The 19,278-nt window shown below is 38.8% G+C and overlaps 1 protein-coding gene across 1 annotated transcript; it reads left to right on the forward strand.

The window, feature by feature from the left end:
* The first annotated feature begins 2,538 nt into the window (after window positions 1-2,538).
* LOC137255212 (flotillin-2-like) lies at window positions 2,539-16,027 on the forward strand. Its single transcript, XM_067792633.1, has 9 exons — window positions 2,539-2,685; window positions 5,522-5,603; window positions 7,799-8,013; window positions 8,645-8,877; window positions 9,575-9,694; window positions 10,374-10,588; window positions 11,435-11,618; window positions 11,903-12,046; window positions 13,034-16,027. Exons 1-9 carry the CDS (start codon window positions 2,637-2,639, stop codon window positions 13,070-13,072), a joined length of 1,281 nt encoding a protein of 426 aa, XP_067648734.1. The 5' UTR covers window positions 2,539-2,636; the 3' UTR covers window positions 13,073-16,027.
* The last annotated feature ends 3,251 nt before the right edge of the window (window positions 16,028-19,278 follow it).

Raw genomic sequence — 19,278 nt, forward strand, 5'->3', positions numbered from 1 at the left:
AGCATTTAAATGCTGAACGTACCCTATTCTTTTGAGAAATGTCTATCTATTCCAACTGCACAGTGTTTTAAGTGACAATAATCTATCTGCAAAATCTAGCTGGTACAAAATCTGCATTTGATTAGTTGCCCATTCTAATTGACATCAGGTGATTGATGAGGCAAATCAAAGTAACGCCAACTTGACGATTGAGCCTGTCTCTCTCTCTCCTCTCTCTCATGAGAGCTGCTGCTGCTGATGACGAATGATGATAGTGATGATGATGACGAATGATGATCGTGATGATGATGACGAATGATGATGGTGATGATGACGACGAATGATGATGAAATAAAGGGAGAACGCGATGGTAGGTACTGAATTCATTATATATAAAACAGGCAAGTGGATGGGCGGGGCTGCTGCTCCAAGAAAACCATCACACACGCAAACACTATCCATAAATTATGAACGATCTCTAAGTAAGACAGATACGTTTGTTCATAAATGTAACTTCCCTCCAAGACAAATTTGTCATAAATACAAGAATATTCTAATCTCCCACTTCCCCATTTGGCTTTGTATTGCAATGCGAAATGCAGTGAAACATGTCAACAGAACGCGGAGGCCGACGGCAGACGAGACTGTATCACAGTCCCTGAACCATATTATTTTTCCAAGCGCCCAACACTTCCTGCGATGCTAAATCTTTAAATGACACAATTATGGAATTGCTCACGTTCAGTCTCTGGTCGTCCAGGCGTTCCTTTTCAGTTTAAATGGCTTTACTTGTTACAGTCAAATATGTATATATTCCGAGACTAAGCGTTAGTCTTGGGGCAGACATCAGCCTCTGTATAAGACTACTGAACCAGGCAGAAGACTACTGTGAAGTAGAAGAGACCAAACCATGTAGATTGTTGTCTAGTGATAAACGTTCAGCCCGACACATACTTCCACATCGGGAAAATAAACTCATATTGTATAGATTAATACTGGCTCGCCTACTCTATCTTTGACTAAAACAAAATAATAGACCCTTGAAATCTTAGAGAGAGTAACTATTTCCGTCCTAAGTACTAACCTATCAAACGATTTTTAGAAGTCTGGCCACTTCAACTCTGTTCTAAGGATGAAAAAGCCTCAAAAGCAAATTCATATACTGTAGAAATGTTTCGATAAGAATGCTATAAACATTAAGTGAATTAGAATTTTGTTCACAAACATTAATCAAAACAGTTTCACGTAACTGAAAGTAAAACATGCCAGTTTACTGATACACACTATAATGACATTTAGAAAGGGATTAGATGCAACATATGTCGTGTATAGAATTACACCTTTTCATTGAAGAACTGATGCCAGTACTGAGAGTAGGCCCCTCCGGTATTCGAACCCCCAACTCTCAGAATAAATCACCCACTCGTTTGCACATAATAACACACTTGATATAACACATTGATTTGCTTACACACATAATATTTGTTTGTGTTTGTATATAATTTAGTGATCGGGGAAAATCTGCGAGCCTTATTCTTTTATTAGAACGCTACAACCTCGCCATGTCATTAAATGCATGACGGTTCCATTAGGGCTGGGGAAGGTCCAAATTTTCCAACCGGTACCCCACCACCTATTGCCCTATCCTATCTGGATAACCATAATCTATTAGTGACATGATCATAACGGGTCCGGGCATTGAGCCCGGCACTCGGGTCCAAGTCATTAACCCACTCGTTCTGGGTACCCGGTTTATCCGTCCGAGCCCTTGGTTCCATGCACGGATTCAAACTGCTGTGATTTTCAATGGTGGTAAGGTAACCTAAGAGTAACAGAAGAACTTTTCGCCAGGGCAGATTTCAGTTGATACAATTATATTTTGTTTTTGTGAAAACATGGGAGTGTTTTTATGGTTCTTTGAACGGTACTTTGCGTACTTTCCCGTGTGTCAGTTAATGCAGTTAATCCTGGTGAAATCAGACATCACAGAATTCTTTCACTCCTAGGGGACGTATTGAGTCATGTTGGTGATGTTTAACCAGTTAGAGCGTTGTAACCTTGTCCAATATTTCTGGCATAAAGTCACGATAACATAAATGGAAACAGAGTCTATAAAAATGTTTTCTTTGGTCTCTGTTCTGTTCTTTGTAAGCCATTCCATATTCAACTATTGTATTTTTCCCCGAACAGAAAATTTGACATCTTGTCTAACTCTCACGTAAAATATTATTCATATACATGAATTGATCTAGCACGTTTTCTTATGATAGTGGGAAATATTGCCACTAATTACATAAAACGTGTTTACACATTAATATATCACCATTTCATTCTGTAATCTGATGTGAATTCTGTTTCCTGGACACGAAAAATATGCTACGTATGACATGCAAGCATAATTAGTTGTACAACTAGTATGACCCATGAAAATTTCACGAAAAATCTGTTATATTCTATTATAATGAATGATTCCTACAAATAAAGCACTTAGTTTGTATAAAAATGAAGAATACATTACGTTATCTATTGTTACAAATATTAACGAATTCCCGATAGTCCGAGAGTGACATTTCAAGGTCGGCCATATTGACCTGGATAAGCGAAGTCCCCAAACAAAGCTGCTGAACAGCAACAAACTGTTGGATTTTTGATTCGCCATGGGGAATATATACACGACAGGACCCAACGAAGCACTTGTTATTTCAGGTGGGCATGTTTTTAAGCAATGACATTACTTGGAAATCATATTTTTGCAACAGGTTTGTCAGGAATGTTGCTGGAGCCGACACCCTCCTCTTCGATGGAGGTTCCTGGAAATATTCTAAGTATTTCACAATACGAACCAGTCTCATTAATTATCGGATGTTTTGCGTTTGTTTTTTAAGGTGCAAGGACCATCTTGTAATTTGCTTTTGTATCTTGATTGTTTTCATTGCTTGATGGCTCGTATACTTTGTTGATTTTTTTTGTGGGTCAGAGGAATTTGATTGCGAAAGCTGCATACGTTATGTTGAAATATGTCACGGTAATTGCATTAAATCCGGCGGTGGTGTAGCGATTAGTCATTAATCCGCAGTACTTATCATTTGCGTCCTAAAGTTTGCAATCGTATAAGATTCACAATAATTTAAAGTTGTAAGACAAAACAAGCATAATGCATGTCATCTTCAGCATGTCAAAGTTTGAATACATGTCTGTGTCGTAATGTAAACATTCCCAGTAGAATCTGGTGTGTTTTGATTTAACTTAGGTCACAGGATGCAAGATTAGCTTATGTGATTTGTGCATTAAACACAAGCATCTCACATCTGTGCAGTGTCAACGTGCATGGCATTGGATAGCTTTTAGCTGTGCCTTCTTCTTGTTCCTTAGTTATCACAGCAAATGATACCAATGTCAACACTGAGCAGAATGAGAAAATGACACAAGCCCACTCGTAGTGCAGTTGTCCTTATTTCACCATTATTTTATTTCATTACTCATATTTCATTATGAGTGGTATTTTGTCATTCACAGACTCGCCATAGTGCGATACGCTGCAGTCAGTGCTAGCTGGGGTGCACCCGGTTAACTGCATTCTAGCCAAGTTGGTTTTGTCTGTTACATTTTCATAAGCAGTACAGCCTTGATCCAAGTAATGATTGAATTTATCCTAGAGATTAATGACTTGGGGAAATTTTTGTTCCTAACATACTAGTCATTCTTTAAAGATGTGAATTTTGCAAAGGCATTTTGTGCAATTTGCAAAAATTATCCTAAAGAACTACTTCTTTTTTCCCCAATTCCCAACACTAGTAAACACGATGAAATTTCGAATTTGGTGAATCAAACTGTATCTCTATGAGAATTCAATTTATTAATGATCAAAAGAGATTTGAATGTTTATCTTTTTTGAAAGCGTAACATTTTTCAGGAATAAGTGTACTTTTGTATTCTTTTGTCACAGTATTTCAGCATTTTGTTCACAGGTAATTCTTGCTCTTTCCTCATTCACCTAATGAACATGATGAAGGAATAAAAACATGATTATGATCATTATGATGAATAAAAACATGACTTGTTATCCATGAAACATGTCATGTATTCATGTTTATCTAGCTTGTCTAAAACTTTCAAAAACTTTATCTGTGAGTTTGTTTACATATACTTGGGTGTTATTTATCAAAGCAGGATATATGTATATGTAAATATAATATATTCAAGCCAAACTGGTTAATAGTATGCACTCTTTAATACCAAACCCAGCAATGTTTCAGCTATATGGTGGTAAATAAACAAGCCTGGACCAGACAGTCCAGTGATCAACAGCTCTAGGATAGATCTATACAACTGGGATATGATGACCTACGTCAACCAAGTCAGCAAGTTTGTCTTTTTAAAAATTTGCATGTTAGGTATGCTGTTTAGTCAGTTAATACAGTGGAAAACTTCAGTGTAAATGAAAGTCTGTTTAGAATTCAACTTAAAGGTCACATGCAATGTATAACTTTGCAGATTCTGATACCTTTCCGTGTACACTTACCAAAACAAATCATCAAAAATGTCAATTCAACCTACAATGTTGAAAAAAGACCGCGATGAAAAGATGCCCACGAAATCAGAGTTCAAATGATTCACTAATCTTCCCCCAGCGCTGGGGAAAATATTCGTTTCAACAGCTATCCTACTCTGCGTTGCACTACTGCAGGGAGCAGGTTTGTGGAGCTTGAACCATTTTACCTGCCGGAAGTATGGAGTCGTTAGCAGTAGTCTAATCTTAGTTGTGTACATAAACAAGTACATAATCTACTTGTGACATAAAAAAAACCAAAACATGTCGATTGTGATAAGCAGACTCTGTCATAGAGAAACTCAGTGTCTGGTTTATTGACACCTTTATGTCTGCCTGCCTATCTGCTGATGACAATATGCAATGCACAACTTCAATGACTGACTATTTACTATTTGAAATTAAGACCTGGGCTTACAAGCCATAAACAAAGAGCCAGCTAAGCGTATCGGCAAAAGGGCCAGTGAAAGAGCCCTGTTACACTTGACTGCACACCCACATCGAAGGCCTGCTTACAATTCTCTTGATACAAAGCCCATTTTTGGTGTGTTCCTCCCCCAACCCCTCCCAGTGATATTGTTAGATAACTGTTAATAAAAGCGTTATGAAACTAAACTTAACTCATTCACTCACTCAAACTCTCGTTAGGTCTCCAAAGATTCAGAGTTGAATTTGAATCAAATTTTTTATATTGACTCTTCGTTTTGTTTCGATCTTTTTCTATTTCATTCATCATATAAGTAAAAGCAACAGATTTCATTTAACTCTCAGAGTTTATTTAGCAAAACATATAGCACTGAAAACCATTTCCAAGATTTGACTAGGAATGTAAATGATGTAGATGCAGCATCACTTAATAACGAATTGAAATAGTCATCATGGTTATCGAAAATTGAAACTAAGTTGTCAAATTTGATTTTTGATGAATTAATCAAACCAAATTGTTGCAGCCCTATTCAACACTCTGTTATCTTGTGTGTATTTTTGTTGCAGGTGGTTGTTGTGGAGCCGAGGGCAGAAAATACATCATTGGAGGCTGGGGATGGGCGTGGTGGTTGGTGACCGACACTCAAAAGTAGGTTCTTCACTCTGTGGGGCTGGGGAAGTAGGATGGTGACTATTGATTGAAATGATTGAAGATTGATCACAATGACCAAGCAGATTATCATGTTTTCTCATAATCAAACACAATTTTGGAACACCTCTTTGTATAAACAAGATTTTTCACGAGGTTGTTTTGGTCTGTGTCATTCAATTTACATTTCTTAAGCACTTCAATCCAACTCATGCAACATATGTCATATTTGGGATTTCACTTTCAGAAAGTGAAATCCCAAATATGACATATGTTGCATTTGACCACTTTCTAAATGGCATCGTGTAATCAATCCAACTCATGATTGAAGTTATATCAAGGACACCTGGAAGCTTATGTTCGTAACATAGTAGTTGGTTTTTGGGGATACAAATTGGATCAGTTTAAGTTGGATTTGAAATTATCAAATGCTTTTTGTGCAGTTTGCAAATGAAAACAAATAACTACAGAGTTTTCTTTATTTGTATGTGCCTGAACAACCATAACGGAAAAACTTTGTAAATGCTGCTAAGCAATTGTTTTTGATGATTGAATGGTTTTAATGAACCAATTATTAATTATGAGATTGTAACAAATTTGAAACACTAGTGGTGGCTGGTGAGAATAAATTAGTTGTCCATCATATCATATTGTATCATATATCATATCATATCACACACCATATCATACATCATACCACATCATATCATATATCATATCATATATCATATCATATCATGTTGTATCATATAAGTTATCACCCCATGTCAAGGGAAATACAGGGTTTTATCAGTCCCGAGTAAGGTTGTATTCCCCGAGCTGCATTTATCTAGGTGAATGTTTTCACTAAATCAAAACAAAACAACACGTATTGAATCAAGTTGCTGCCATGTTGACACCAGCTGATCGTTTGACCTCAATGCACTGCACATTGCTATAGGCTTGTTGATGCACGCTTTTCTCACTTCTCGCATCGTCACCGAGGCGTAGCGGGAGGATATGACTTTTGCAGCGGGAGTATAAAAGTCGTAGACTCCCGCTGGCGGATCCTGATGGATAACAAATTTGGTATTTTGGTATTTTATTAGAGTCACATGGACCAATCAAAACTGGACATTCTTACATGAGGCTAGATAATATATCGTGTCATATGTCATGTATTATATGTCATGTCATGTCTCATATATCTATCATAGCTTATTACCTACAAGGTCAAACATATCAGATATTTTTCATATGATGTCCAAGGGCAACATATCACTTTGTCACAGTAACAAGATGTCATGAACAATGCTATGATGGTTCTTCTGTGACGTTGCCTTCTACATGTGGCGACAGCAGGCAGCCAGCCCATGTTTGAAAGTAGATTTGGTTTATTGTCCTCAATTTAATGACTTTGGTGACAAACAGTATATTATCTTCGTCACGTCACGTCACGTCACGTCACGTCACGTCACGTCACGTCACGTCACGTCACGTCACGTCATGTCATACCACAATACACCACATTTTGATTGTCAGTCTTGTATCTAATCCTGATGATTGTGTGATGATTATAGTTCCATACAGGGTTAAGACTCTGATATTCATTTCCAAATCTGCAATGAATATCAGTACAGATTCCAAACTTGATCTGGACAAACTTTTGATTCTTTAGTAATTTACCGAAATGAAAACTATGAACACATCAAATTTTGAATATCTGAAGTTGCCTTCCAAGGGTACCCTGTACGGAAACTTAGATATGTGTCAGGATCCTTCTCAAAAGACATTGGCGACCAAAGTCTGCCGCAAATGTCAGCAGCTGGTCAGTAAACATTCCCAATTTGATTGAAAAATTCCCACAACATTGTTATAAACCCCACTGTCAAAAGAAAACCTTTTGAACAAAATCACAATAATTTTCCTGTGAAGGCCGCTTAGTTTGAAATTCAAGGTTGGCATGTATGCCTATGATAACAAGAAGTCTCAAGCTCTCTATTGTGGTTTTAATTGTGTGTCATCCTGATTTGATGACATTTCTTCTTGTCCGTGTCTTGCTCGCCTCACTCAGATCATTTCCCCACCGCACCTTGATGTTGGTGAAGTATGGCATTTTACCATAGACACACACCACATTGTTAACATGTCTACCCTCATTCACTCATCATTGTACATCGGTAGGCCATGACCTTGACCTTTTGACTCTCTTCCAGGATTTCCCTGGAGGTGATGACCTTGAACCCAGTGTGCGAGAGCGTGGAGACATCAGAAGGTGTTCCAGTCACTGTGACTGGAGTGGCGCAGTGTAAGATCATCCGAGAGCCAGATATCCTGAAGAATGCCTGTGAACAGTTCCTTGGCAAAGATCCTCGGGAGATTCAGAGCGTCATCCTGCAGACAATGGAGGGCCACCTGAGAGCCATCCTTGGTAAGTTGCCTTGCCTAGAGCACTAAGAACACATCCAATAATATTCTCTATGTAAGACAATAAAAGAGAGGTTTTGAAACAAAGATATTTGTATGATTTTCATGTAAACTAAGTACACCAGACTACCCAGGTTATCAGTGCTTGTGGTGGCTGGTTTGGTGTGAACCATGATTAAGCTTGATCTTAGTGTGTTAAACCTGCCAGTGTTTTGTGCCTTACCTCCAGTATGTAATGCCTAAACTCCAGTGTGTTAAGGGGCGGTGGGATGGCCTAGTGGTTAAAGCATTCACTCATCACGCCGAAGACCTGGGTTTGGTTCCCTACATGGGCACAATGTGTGAAGCCCATTTTCTGGTGCCCCCTGCCATGATATTGCTGGAATATTGCTAAAAGCAGCGTAAAACTAAACTCACTCACTCTAGTGTGTTAAGCCAGACCTTCAGTGTGTAAAGCTGAGTCTGACCTCCAGCGAGATAATTCGGTTAAGCCAAAACTTCAGTTTGTCAAGCTGTGGCAGATCTTCAGTATGATGTGACGTTTGTGTGCTAAGGCTTACCTCCAGTATTTTAATCCTTACCACCATTGTGTTAAGCCTGACCTGTCCTCTGACCGTGTGTTTACTGTGTTTCAGGAACCCTGAGTGTTGAGGCTATCTACCAGGACAGAGATCAGTTTGCCCAGCTGGTGCGTGAAGTTGCCTCCCCTGATGTTGGCAAAATGGGCATCGAAGTCCTCAGCTTTACCATCAAGGACATCTTTGACAACGTGGAGTACCTGTCCTCACTCGGACGTGCCCAGACCGCCAACGTCAAGAGAGATGCTGACATCGGTGTTGCAGAAGCCAACAGAGACGCTGGCATCAGGGTTGGTACTAGGGGAAATTGGGTAGAAATGTGGAACTGTATGATAACCTATTGTCTGTCAGTGTCATGAGCAGGAGGGACAGAAGGCAACTCAAAGTGGACTAACTTCAAAATGCCACTTAAAGACAGCTGACTTGTATGTTTTCAGGGTTAAACAGCACCGAAAAAGATGTGATAAAATCAGTAAATCAGTTTACCTTGAGACAACAGCTCAATGTTGATGTGTTTGTTTCTGATCCAGTCTGTCCCATGCATTCCTTCAGTTATGGATGTATGTGTTTCAGATCTAATTTCTGTCTCTTTTATTGCTGAGTGTCGATGTTTTTATGCTCCAGTTAATCCACTATTTCACACTTTGTTGCCATGGTGATTGTTTCTGATAGAGCCTATCCCATGCATCCCTATGATTATGGGTGTGCCTATTTCTGATCCAATTTTATGTTTCCTTGCTGAGTGTCAGTGTTTATTTGATCCAGCTTACCAACTGTTTCCCATTTTATTGCCGGCATGGTTGTTTCTGATTCAATTTCTACCCATGTCCCAACCAAATTTTTGCTGTTTTTTTATCCAAGTTTTTCCAAGTTCACTTCAGCTTGTTTGTTTCAGGGTATATATGTTTTAATCCAATGTTGCTCCCTAGTCCTCAGGAGTTTAGCTTAATGTAGTTTGTTTCTGACCTCTGTCTGTGTTGTCTTCAGGAAGCTGAATGTGAGAAGGCCCGTATGGATGCCAAGTTCCAGGCTGACACCAAGGTAGCTGACTCCTCCAGAGCCTACCAGATGCAGAAGGGCAACTTTGACATGGAAGTCAATGCAAGGGTATGTATTGGACAGTATCTAGACCTTTTACAGTGCTATTTGGTAAGAGTAACTGACAGTGACTGTTATGAGAAGTGTGAGAGTGTATTGAGCTTCTCGTAGCAGAATAGAAGTGGTTTGTCTTGTAGACCATAATGGGAAGCAAAGCTGAGTTACTAGTTGCAGGAATTTCATTTGTTGGTTGTTGCATCACACAAAACGTGGTCCAGCTATCTGACAAAAGGTCTGCAGTAGCATACATCTTCAGCATCCCATGCTCGTCCCAGAAGGAGACTATTCTTGTTGTAAGAGGTCACTAACAGGTTCAGATGGTCAGGCTTGCTGACTTGGTTGACACTTGTCATTGGTTCCCATTTGTGCAGAATGATGTTCATGCTGTTGATCACTGGATTGTCTGGTCCAGTCCTGATTACTTACAGACCGCCGCCTTGTACCTAGGATATTTCTGAGTGTGGCATAAAACTAAACTCACACACTTACTATGACAACAGCTTGTAAATATCCTAATATGGGGTAAACCAGTCCAGTGCTTGACATCATGAGCATCAGCCTACACATCCAGGATAAAACATCAACTATGTCACTGATCCTGATAACCAATCTCACAGATTCCCTTGTGTAATAAGCATGGTTACTGGACTATCTATGCAGAGTTAACAGGCTGCCATGGTTGTTGTAGAAAGCTGAAGCTGAACTGGCCTATGAGCTGCAAGGAGCTAAGGAGAAGCAGAAGATCCGTAGTGAGGAGATTGAGATTGAGGTTGTGGAGAGACGTAAGCAGATCGATGTTGAGGAGAAGGAAATTCTGAGGAAGGAGAAGGAACTGATTGCCACAGTGAAACGTCCTGCTGAGGCTCAGGCATATAAGATGGGGCAGCTGGCAGAGGGTTCAAGGTGAGTTGTTGGCTTCAAGGCAAGTAACTGGGTACAAGTTAAGTTATTTGGTTCAAGGTAAGTTGGGGGGATTAAGGTGAGTTGTGGGGTTCAATGTGATTTGCAGGTTTCAAGTTAGGGCTAGTTAGGGGTTAAGAGAAGTTAGGGGTTTCAGGGTGAGTTAGGTGAAGGTGATGAATTCTAGATGAGTTTGAGGTTCAAGGGGAGTTGGGGGTTAAAAGTAAGTTATGAGGTTGAAGGTCTATTAAGGGATACAAGGTGATTTGGGTCGGAGTGTGTAAATGTTTCAGGGTGAGTAGGGGGATTCAAGGTGAGTCAGAGGTTTCAGGTCATTTAGAGGTGTCAAGGTGAGTTGTAGGGTTCAGGGTCAGTTAGGGGTTTCAAGTTGAGTTGTAGGGTTCAGGGTCAGTTAGGGGTTTCAAGATGAGTTGTAGGGTTCAGGTTCAGTTAGGGGGTTCAAGGTGAATTGTAGAGTTCAAGGTCAGTTAGAGGTTTCAAGGTGATTTGCAGGGTTCAAGATCACTTAGTTGTTTAAGGTGAATTTGGATCATGGTAAGTTAATGTGTTCAAGGATAGTTAGACTTTCAAGGTGAGTTGTAGGCTTCAAGGTGATTTAGGGGATTTTGCTTACCAGTTATTACCCAGCCTTTGTAGTGTGTTGCAGTGTTGTGTGTAATCTGCTGCAGGCAGGTTATCATAACAGTGTCAGTATGTTTGAAGGTAAAGTGTGTGACACTAGACATAGATGTGCTGGTACGTGCATTTCTGCAAAAATATTCAAAAACAATTACAATAGTTGGTCTAAAAACACCATGGTTGTATCTTGATCATGAATCTTTATCCTAGAACTCAAACTGTGGAATCTGCAAGAGGCGATGCAGAGAGGATCAAACTGATTGGTGGAGCTGAGGCTGAGGCTATTGAGGCTGTTGGCAAGGCCGAGGCTGAGAGAATGAGGCTGAAGGCTGCTGCATACAAGCAGTACGGAGAAGCAGCCATGCTGAACCTTGTGTTGGAGACTCTCCCGAAGGTTGGTTGTCCAGCAGTGCTTGTTCAAAGATGTAGTTTATCAAAGCATGCATCAAATGTAACTGGGGGAAGGGAAGTGGTAAAGGCTGATGATGATTTGTATGATTTCAGGGTCATTTTTATCCAAGAATAGTCCAGTTATGATTGTCAATCACAAATTAAGATTTGAGTTTGTTTTTCCTCATACAGCATAAAATATGAAATTTTAAAACATTGAATTAAAGTTTCTAGTGAGATTACGTCATGGCGGGCACATGCGTTTCTTATTAAACCTTCCTTTTCCAGATTGCGGCTGAGGTATCTGCACCTTTGTCGAAGACGGACGAGATCGTGATGGTGGGTGACGACCGCACCACAAGTGAAGTGAACCGACTGGTCAGCCAGCTGCCACCCGCCGTCCAGGCCTTAACAGGGGTCGATCTGTCAAAGGTAAGGCAAAGCAGATGTTACAGGGATTTGAGTGTTGGAGCGCTAGACTTACACATAAATGTGGGCCCAGGACTCGGTGCTACTCATAAATGTAGACTTTGTACACAGAAAATCTTTTTACTGCAACCAGATAACTAGACACTGTATTCACTGTACCCACAACATATTTATGACCTTGCTAAGTGTTCACTTGTTTCTTGCAGATCAGTTTCATACATCATTTTATCCATCAGTCCACATGATAGATGATTCATTCCAGGCTCTAAGGAAATTATCAACAGATAGAGTTCTCGACACTGTTACCTTACAGGACATCATCAGGACCCTTAAAACGAATAATTAGGGGTCCCAGGGCCCCCCAATATTGTAAGCCGAGGTAAACACCTGAGGCTCAAACAAGTCGTGTTAACCAAAGAGGTTACTCCTGTATCATGTAATTTCAGTTCGGCAATAACTGAATATCCCATTTAGGGACTCATTTATCAGGAGGTGAAGGGCATTGATTTATCTTAGGACTGATACTGCATATGACTGTAGATTAGCTGATCTCATAGGTTTATTAACATTCAGTATGTCAAATGGATTTTCCAATTTTCCAACGTCCATTTCCATAAGCATTCATAGACAGTTTGGGAATGAGAGAATTCTTTTTCCTCACTGAAAAAAACCTAAACATTCCCCGAATGTCCGAATGTTAACACAGATGGTATATTCTTCCCAATAATGAAAGTTATTTCTGACGACTCATTCTTAGCTCCGGACTGGAGCACTGTGGGCATCTTGTTCCCTCAGAGATAGAATTTCACATGATGATGTTAACCTGTCCAACCTGTCAAGCACTGTTGTCAGATAGAGATCATGAAAGGCAAGAGATTTGCTCAAACATGCTTTACAGGTGTATTCAGGCTAGGATGACTCAATAAAAAACATGAACTGCTGTTTCCGTCTGTTCATAATGTGAATTCATCCTCTACTTGTGCGTTTCAGGTACTGACGAAGATTCCTGGAGCCTCCGCCAGTTCCTAGGTGATGTGCTGAGATGACCTGATCAGCTTCATCCTAGTGCAATACCTCGTCAGTGTTGCCTCTTCATCAGCCGTTCATTATCTATATTAGTTGTAGTTACCTCCCCTGTCAGTCTGCAATGGCATGGCAGGCCAGCAAACATCAAAAACTGTCAATTTTCTGACGAAAGTAGAATTAATTTCACACGTATTGTAGGAAGTGAAGTTGAGACTTCCAAATTGAACTTGAACTTGAAATTGAGACAATCCGAATTTGCAATACACTCTTCTTCTTTGTTTCGCAATGGAAGACTTTCTGATGACTTTGTCAGATTTGATTTTCAGGACGGAAACTTTGTTTCTACATTTTGGATTTTGGATTTTTATCCAAGAGATTCAAGCAAAGTGACCATAAAGATGTACCGGTTGGAACTTCTGTTGGATATTCTGAATTGTGACATATACAATTAGTGTCAGAACAATGGATTTCTGCATGTTGTGATTTTGCTATAATTGTGAATTGATGAGAAAAGATTGCATCAATATTTGTTTTAGTATGTTGTAAAATAATCTTTGTTGTTGCCATATTTATAGGTTGAACAAACTGTTTGTCATTTGATAGTTTATGATTATGCTTCATGTTTGAATTCTGCATCCATAGTACGTGTGGGAATTCTGTTCCACAGTGCAAGTTTATTAAACAGGAACGCTAGCATTGAAAATGACCCCAGTCCTAATGATTGTCGAGGCAATCTAGGGGTGATGGGGTAGCCTTGTGGTCAAAGCATTTGCTCGTAATTCCGAAGACCTGGGTTTGATTCTCCACAAGTTGTCAATATGGGAAGCCCATTTCTGATGTGCTCATGGTGTGATGTTGCTGGAATATTGGTAGATGCGGTGTAAAAACATACTCTCTTACTCACTGTTTCACTGTGTGATTCCACAGTGTAACGGGAACACGTAACTAGCATTGAATTGTAAAAGTGACTCCATCCTAATGCCCATTGAGGCTATTTTACAAACCACAAGCTCAAACTGACATTTTAGGAAGCAAGTTTTAGATGGTTTTACACACATAGACTGGGTTGGCTCTGTTTTACAATCTTAGTGCTAAGATAGTTGTAACTCCCATACTTTAAAATGGCCTATGATATTTGTAACGTTAAGATTGTTTTTCCTGTTGCCGCTGGCAACAGCAGTCTGCATGTATCTGCTATATATTCTTGTAGCTGTTTTATTCAGGTTGAATCCATCTTATATTTTATACCAGATACTTACGTATTTAGTTACCTTTGTGACATGCAGAGGTTTCACTTCACACACATATACTCAACTTTGGATGTTGCAGTTGTTACCATGGTAACAATCCAGTACTGTCAACCATTAGTATATATATCCATATATAGTTGCCTTTCATTGTTTGGAGTCATTTGTAAGCCTTAAGGAAGTCATGTTCTTTTAATACAGCAAGACCGACTGTGAAAGTATTTGGCGTTGAAATAGTTTACTTGTCCTCTTCATGTTTTGCTCCTAAATGGCAATGTGTCTGTTTTAAGATTTTAACGACTTTTCCAAAGCTTCAGACCAATAACATTCTATTCGGTCTATTAAGCTCTAGTATGAATTGGTAATACAATAAAGGCAAATGTAAGTGTAAATCAATAGTTTCCTGCAATCTGATTGGTTTGTTGCCCTTGTTGAAATAGTGTTCGATGGCTGAATAACTGCACTTTACTAGTATTGGTGACAAAGACTTCAGGTCACATGCTGACATGAACAACCCTTGTGTTGTAACATGCATCTCAAAAGCAAGATTTTTCTTGCTTTTTGAGCAGGGTTTTCCCTGTAGACAAATATACTGAGGCAAACAAGGGAATACAACTTCATCGCAGTGTTTCTCTATCTATTCTCATATTCTCACCCACAGTGGGATACAAGTGAGCTTAGTTTTACTAGTCACTAAGTGAGCTTAGTTTTACGCTGCACTCAGCAATATTCCAGCTATATGGTGGTGGTCTATAAATAATCGAATCTGAACCAGACATTCGATCTGCGCAATTGGGAACCAAAAACGTGTCAGCCAACACCTGATGCCATTATTCGCCTCTTACGACAAACATAGTCACCATTTGTGACAAGCATGGGTTGCTGAAGACCTATTCTACCCATACAGGTCCAGTGGCGAAACCTGCGGAAAAAAACAAACATAAAGGAACACTTGCGGCGTTTTCATGTTCCCTTCCTTGTTTCCTTCAGTATATAGCAGTGGAACAAATCCTGAGAGTAAGATGCATCTGGTCCTGTAAAACTGTTTAATGCTGATGGTTCTGGAGGTGACCAGTTCTTTGAGATTATTTTCTGGATTTTGTCCTAACTTCCTGCATGTATTCCTTCGTGTTCACCTATCATCTCTACTAGTCAGTGAATACAACATTCTATAGTGTAGTAAATATACCTCAAATGTTCATGTACCTGAAAAAAAATGGATTCAGAATTTGTTAAAATTGTGTGACTTAAGTCAAGTTTTAAATTTTGAAATTTCAAATCATCATTAGAAAATCAAATTAGAAAATTAGCTTGTTGAAAAGTATTCTGAATATTCTCAGAACAATGCCGACTCTGTTTTGAGTAAAATGTCATATAATCAGTATTAACATCCTTCAATATTTGTAGCCATTAAAAACATTTAGGATGCATCATATTTCATCTCCTGTGTTTTCTTAAAGCAAATGTGACTGTTGATATACTAGTGTTTTTTTGTTTTTGTTTTATACGTGATGTAATCATTTTAGATTTTCCAAGGCAAGTGAACCAATCTCTATGCTCAATGAGTTAGATCGCAGCTGTACAGTTTTTACAAATGATTTAGTCACATCTACTGCTAGTGTTGCTGACAATAATCTGTATAATGTTGTCCTTTTTAATTACAAACTAATTAATAATCTTTTACATTTAAATTAAAAATCTATTTGTGAAATCATGTTATGTTGTGTTTACTCATTAGCATGAATGTGTGAGGTTAGTTTTATGCCACACTCAGCGATATTCCAGCTATATGGTGGCGGCGTGTATATAATCCTGTTTGGACCAGGCTGTCCAGTGATCAACAGCATGAGCATCGATCTGTGCAGTTGGGATATGATAACATGTCAACAAAGTCTGCAAGTCTGATAAAATGATTGTGATCTCTTACGACAAGCATGGGTTACTAAAGATCGGTTTTTCAAGATCTTCATGGGTTTACTCAGCAGCATTTTGAAGAGTGCAGGAGGCATTTTATGAAGTTGTCAAAAATGTCATGTTATATTTGGTTTTCCACCTTCATAGCAAGAAACAAAATCCATTGATTCATTGAATTGAGTCCCATCTGAGATACAAACCCACTCTCTTCAGAGTAAGGCACCTAAGTGCTAGCCCACAAATTCATTGACCCTAACCCACTCAGCCACTGAGGCTTAAGTCAGTCCACATCAGGCACTTTGTGTACTCGAAAAAACGTGAAACCAATGTGTGCAAACGTTTCCAAATTTTGCAACCCATTCAGGTTACCTACACCTGAAAGTTACTAACCCACAAAATAATTCACTAGTCTGAAATTTGAATGAAGAAACTAAGCAAAAGGTTTCAAAAAGGTAGAACACCATCAAAAACAAAGAAAAAAACTCCTGCCTGATATGATAAAATTACCGTAAATATGTCATCATTAAGCTGCTGGTACAACAAACATTTTTATTGAGCCATAATCTTTAATGATTTGAAAGTGCATTATAACTTACGTCTGAGAAAGTTAAATATTTACAAAATTATCCCATGAAAATTGACTAGCTTGTCGGGGAAGTGACTGTAGAGATTTACTGGACCAAATGGATTCATACTAGACTCTGGCCATTGGGCCAGTGGCTTTTTTGCACATAGGGTGAAACGAACATGACTGAAAATCCAAAAGCTATGAATACACAATGCCATGTAGAAAGAGGTGATCTTTTACTTCTTTTGAGCAGAATAAATTTTGCAGACACACCAATCCTAGGCACTGACTATTTCACCACTTTTTTGTTTGATTTACAAATCTGGAATATAATAAACAATTAAAAGTCACATGCAACGTAAAACACAACGTTGTAGATTCTGATACCCTTGGGTATGCACTTACCAAAACAAATCATCAAAAATGCCAATTCAATCTATAAAGTGGCAAAAAAATGTGATGAAAAAAAGCCAGTGAAACTGGAGTTCAAATGATTCACTCATTTTCCCCCAGCGCTGTGGAAAAAAATTGGTTTCAACATAACAAATAAATTGTTTCTCATAACAAATATGCAGGGAGTAAGTTTGTGGAGCTTGAAACAGTATGCCTGCCTAGTGCATGGGACTGTGAGCAGTAGTTTAATCTTGGTATACAAACAAGTAAATAATCTACTCATGATATAAGAAAAACACATATTGATTGTGATAAGAAGACTGGAAATGTCTGGTTTATTGACACTTATATGTCTGCCTGCTGATGACAATATGCAATGCACAACTTCAATTACTGACCATTTGCGATTTGAAATTAACACCTATCATCTACAAGCCATAAACAAAGAGCTGGCTAAGCATATTGGCAAATGAACCAGTGTCCAATGACAAGACGTTTTTTTTCACAATCACCAACGCATTTTATATATCATGAACATGTGATAACTGTGTTTTAATTATGTTGGATATTTTGGTTGCATGTGACCTTTAAGAAATGTATGATTGTTGCTCAAATATCAAAATGAGGACATGATAGTGTTTTTACAGCATGAATTGTTGGCAACATACCAGAACTGCCATTGTGGTGCCGCTTGATCCACCCATACATATAGAAGGAGAATGCTGAGCGATGGTCACTTCACGTAACAAGCAGATTCACGAAGATCCGGGATCGAATTGGTCTTCAGAAACCCATACTTCAACCCATACTAAGACTTGACAAACAGGATCTGGGGCTCCTGTTGCAAAGCAACTTCTACTAAGGTTAACCTTAACTCCCATTCTTTAACACTGCACTAAGGTTACCTTGGTCTAACTTTAGTAAAGGGTGCTTTGTGAATCAGCCCGCTGGTGGTCAGACTTGCTGACTTGGTTGACAGAGATGTGCATAGAGATACTATATGAAAAAGTTATGTGTATTAAACTATTGCATAATACTATTAGGAAGTTGTCATGCATAAAATATCTACTTGTCAAGTTTGAAAATGCAAACAAAGAGATGCCATGAACATCTGTCAGTCCACTAGGGGTATGATTACATATTTACAAGTCAGTCAGTCTTATCACCAGAAGTAAGTCCATTAAACCATCATTATTACATAAAATCTCCATGGGTAGACTTGGCTGACACATGCCACTGTCTGGCAATTGTGGAGATTCATGTTCATGATGTTCATCATTGTATTGTCTGGTCCAGGCTGGAATATTTACAGACTGCTGCCATGTTGCTGGATTATTGTTGAGTATGTCATAAAACAAACAGGAACCTACTCACCATGGCAAACTGTTGCTGTGTTGCTGGATTATTGCTGAGTATGGCATAAAACAAGAAAGGAACCCGCTTACTTTGGTCAGACTTTTATTGTTGGTAATGCCATGTATGCACAACTGATTGATCACAGGGAGATAACTCCCTCTGTGGAGATGGACACTCAGATCTACAGATGAGAAAAAAACATTCAGCAGCTTGCACATGCTTCTTGTATGAAACAGTTTATGAGATTACGATTCCAAAGTGTAATGGTTGGTATGTTATTTTCAGATTTTTATGGATTAACAGTAGGTTATTATTACAATATTCCATGAAAACAAGGAACACAAAAATACAATTGGTGAAGCTTGTTTAAGCTATATAAACCAGTCTAAGAATTAATTACAAAATGTATACACATAAAAATTGCAAAAATATATCGCAACAATTAACACAGGGTACTATTCAACATTTGAAAAGAATGATTGCTCAATGATGCACATCAATGATGATTATTATATAACGTATATTACTGTAGATAAGCCAGTCTCATACAGAAGTTGCCCCGCTAACTTGACAGTTAAAATCAGTATGAAAATGTTATGTTACATACACAAGCCGACCCCAAAGATGGGGTCCAAACTTCAGACCACAAGACAACTGGTTGACAATTGTAACTTTGCATTATTCACTGAAATCACAATCATACTGAGTCTGCTCATGCTTTGGAATGAAGT

Source organism: Haliotis asinina, chromosome 1, assembly GCF_037392515.1.
Source record: "Haliotis asinina isolate JCU_RB_2024 chromosome 1, JCU_Hal_asi_v2, whole genome shotgun sequence".
Classification (NCBI taxonomy): Eukaryota; Metazoa; Mollusca; class Gastropoda; order Lepetellida; family Haliotidae; genus Haliotis; species Haliotis asinina.

Excerpts from the sequence above, each read along its gene's own strand:
- LOC137255212 (XM_067792633.1), top strand. The coding sequence starts at position 2,637 with ATGGGGAATATATACACGACAGGACCCAACGAAGCACTTGTTATTTCA. Across the intron at positions 9,695-10,373 it reads ACATGGAAGTCAATGCAAGG|AAAGCTGAAGCTGAACTGGC; the intron begins GTATGTATTGGA and ends TGGTTGTTGTAG. Across the intron at positions 11,619-11,902 it reads TGTTGGAGACTCTCCCGAAG|ATTGCGGCTGAGGTATCTGC; the intron begins GTTGGTTGTCCA and ends TTCCTTTTCCAG.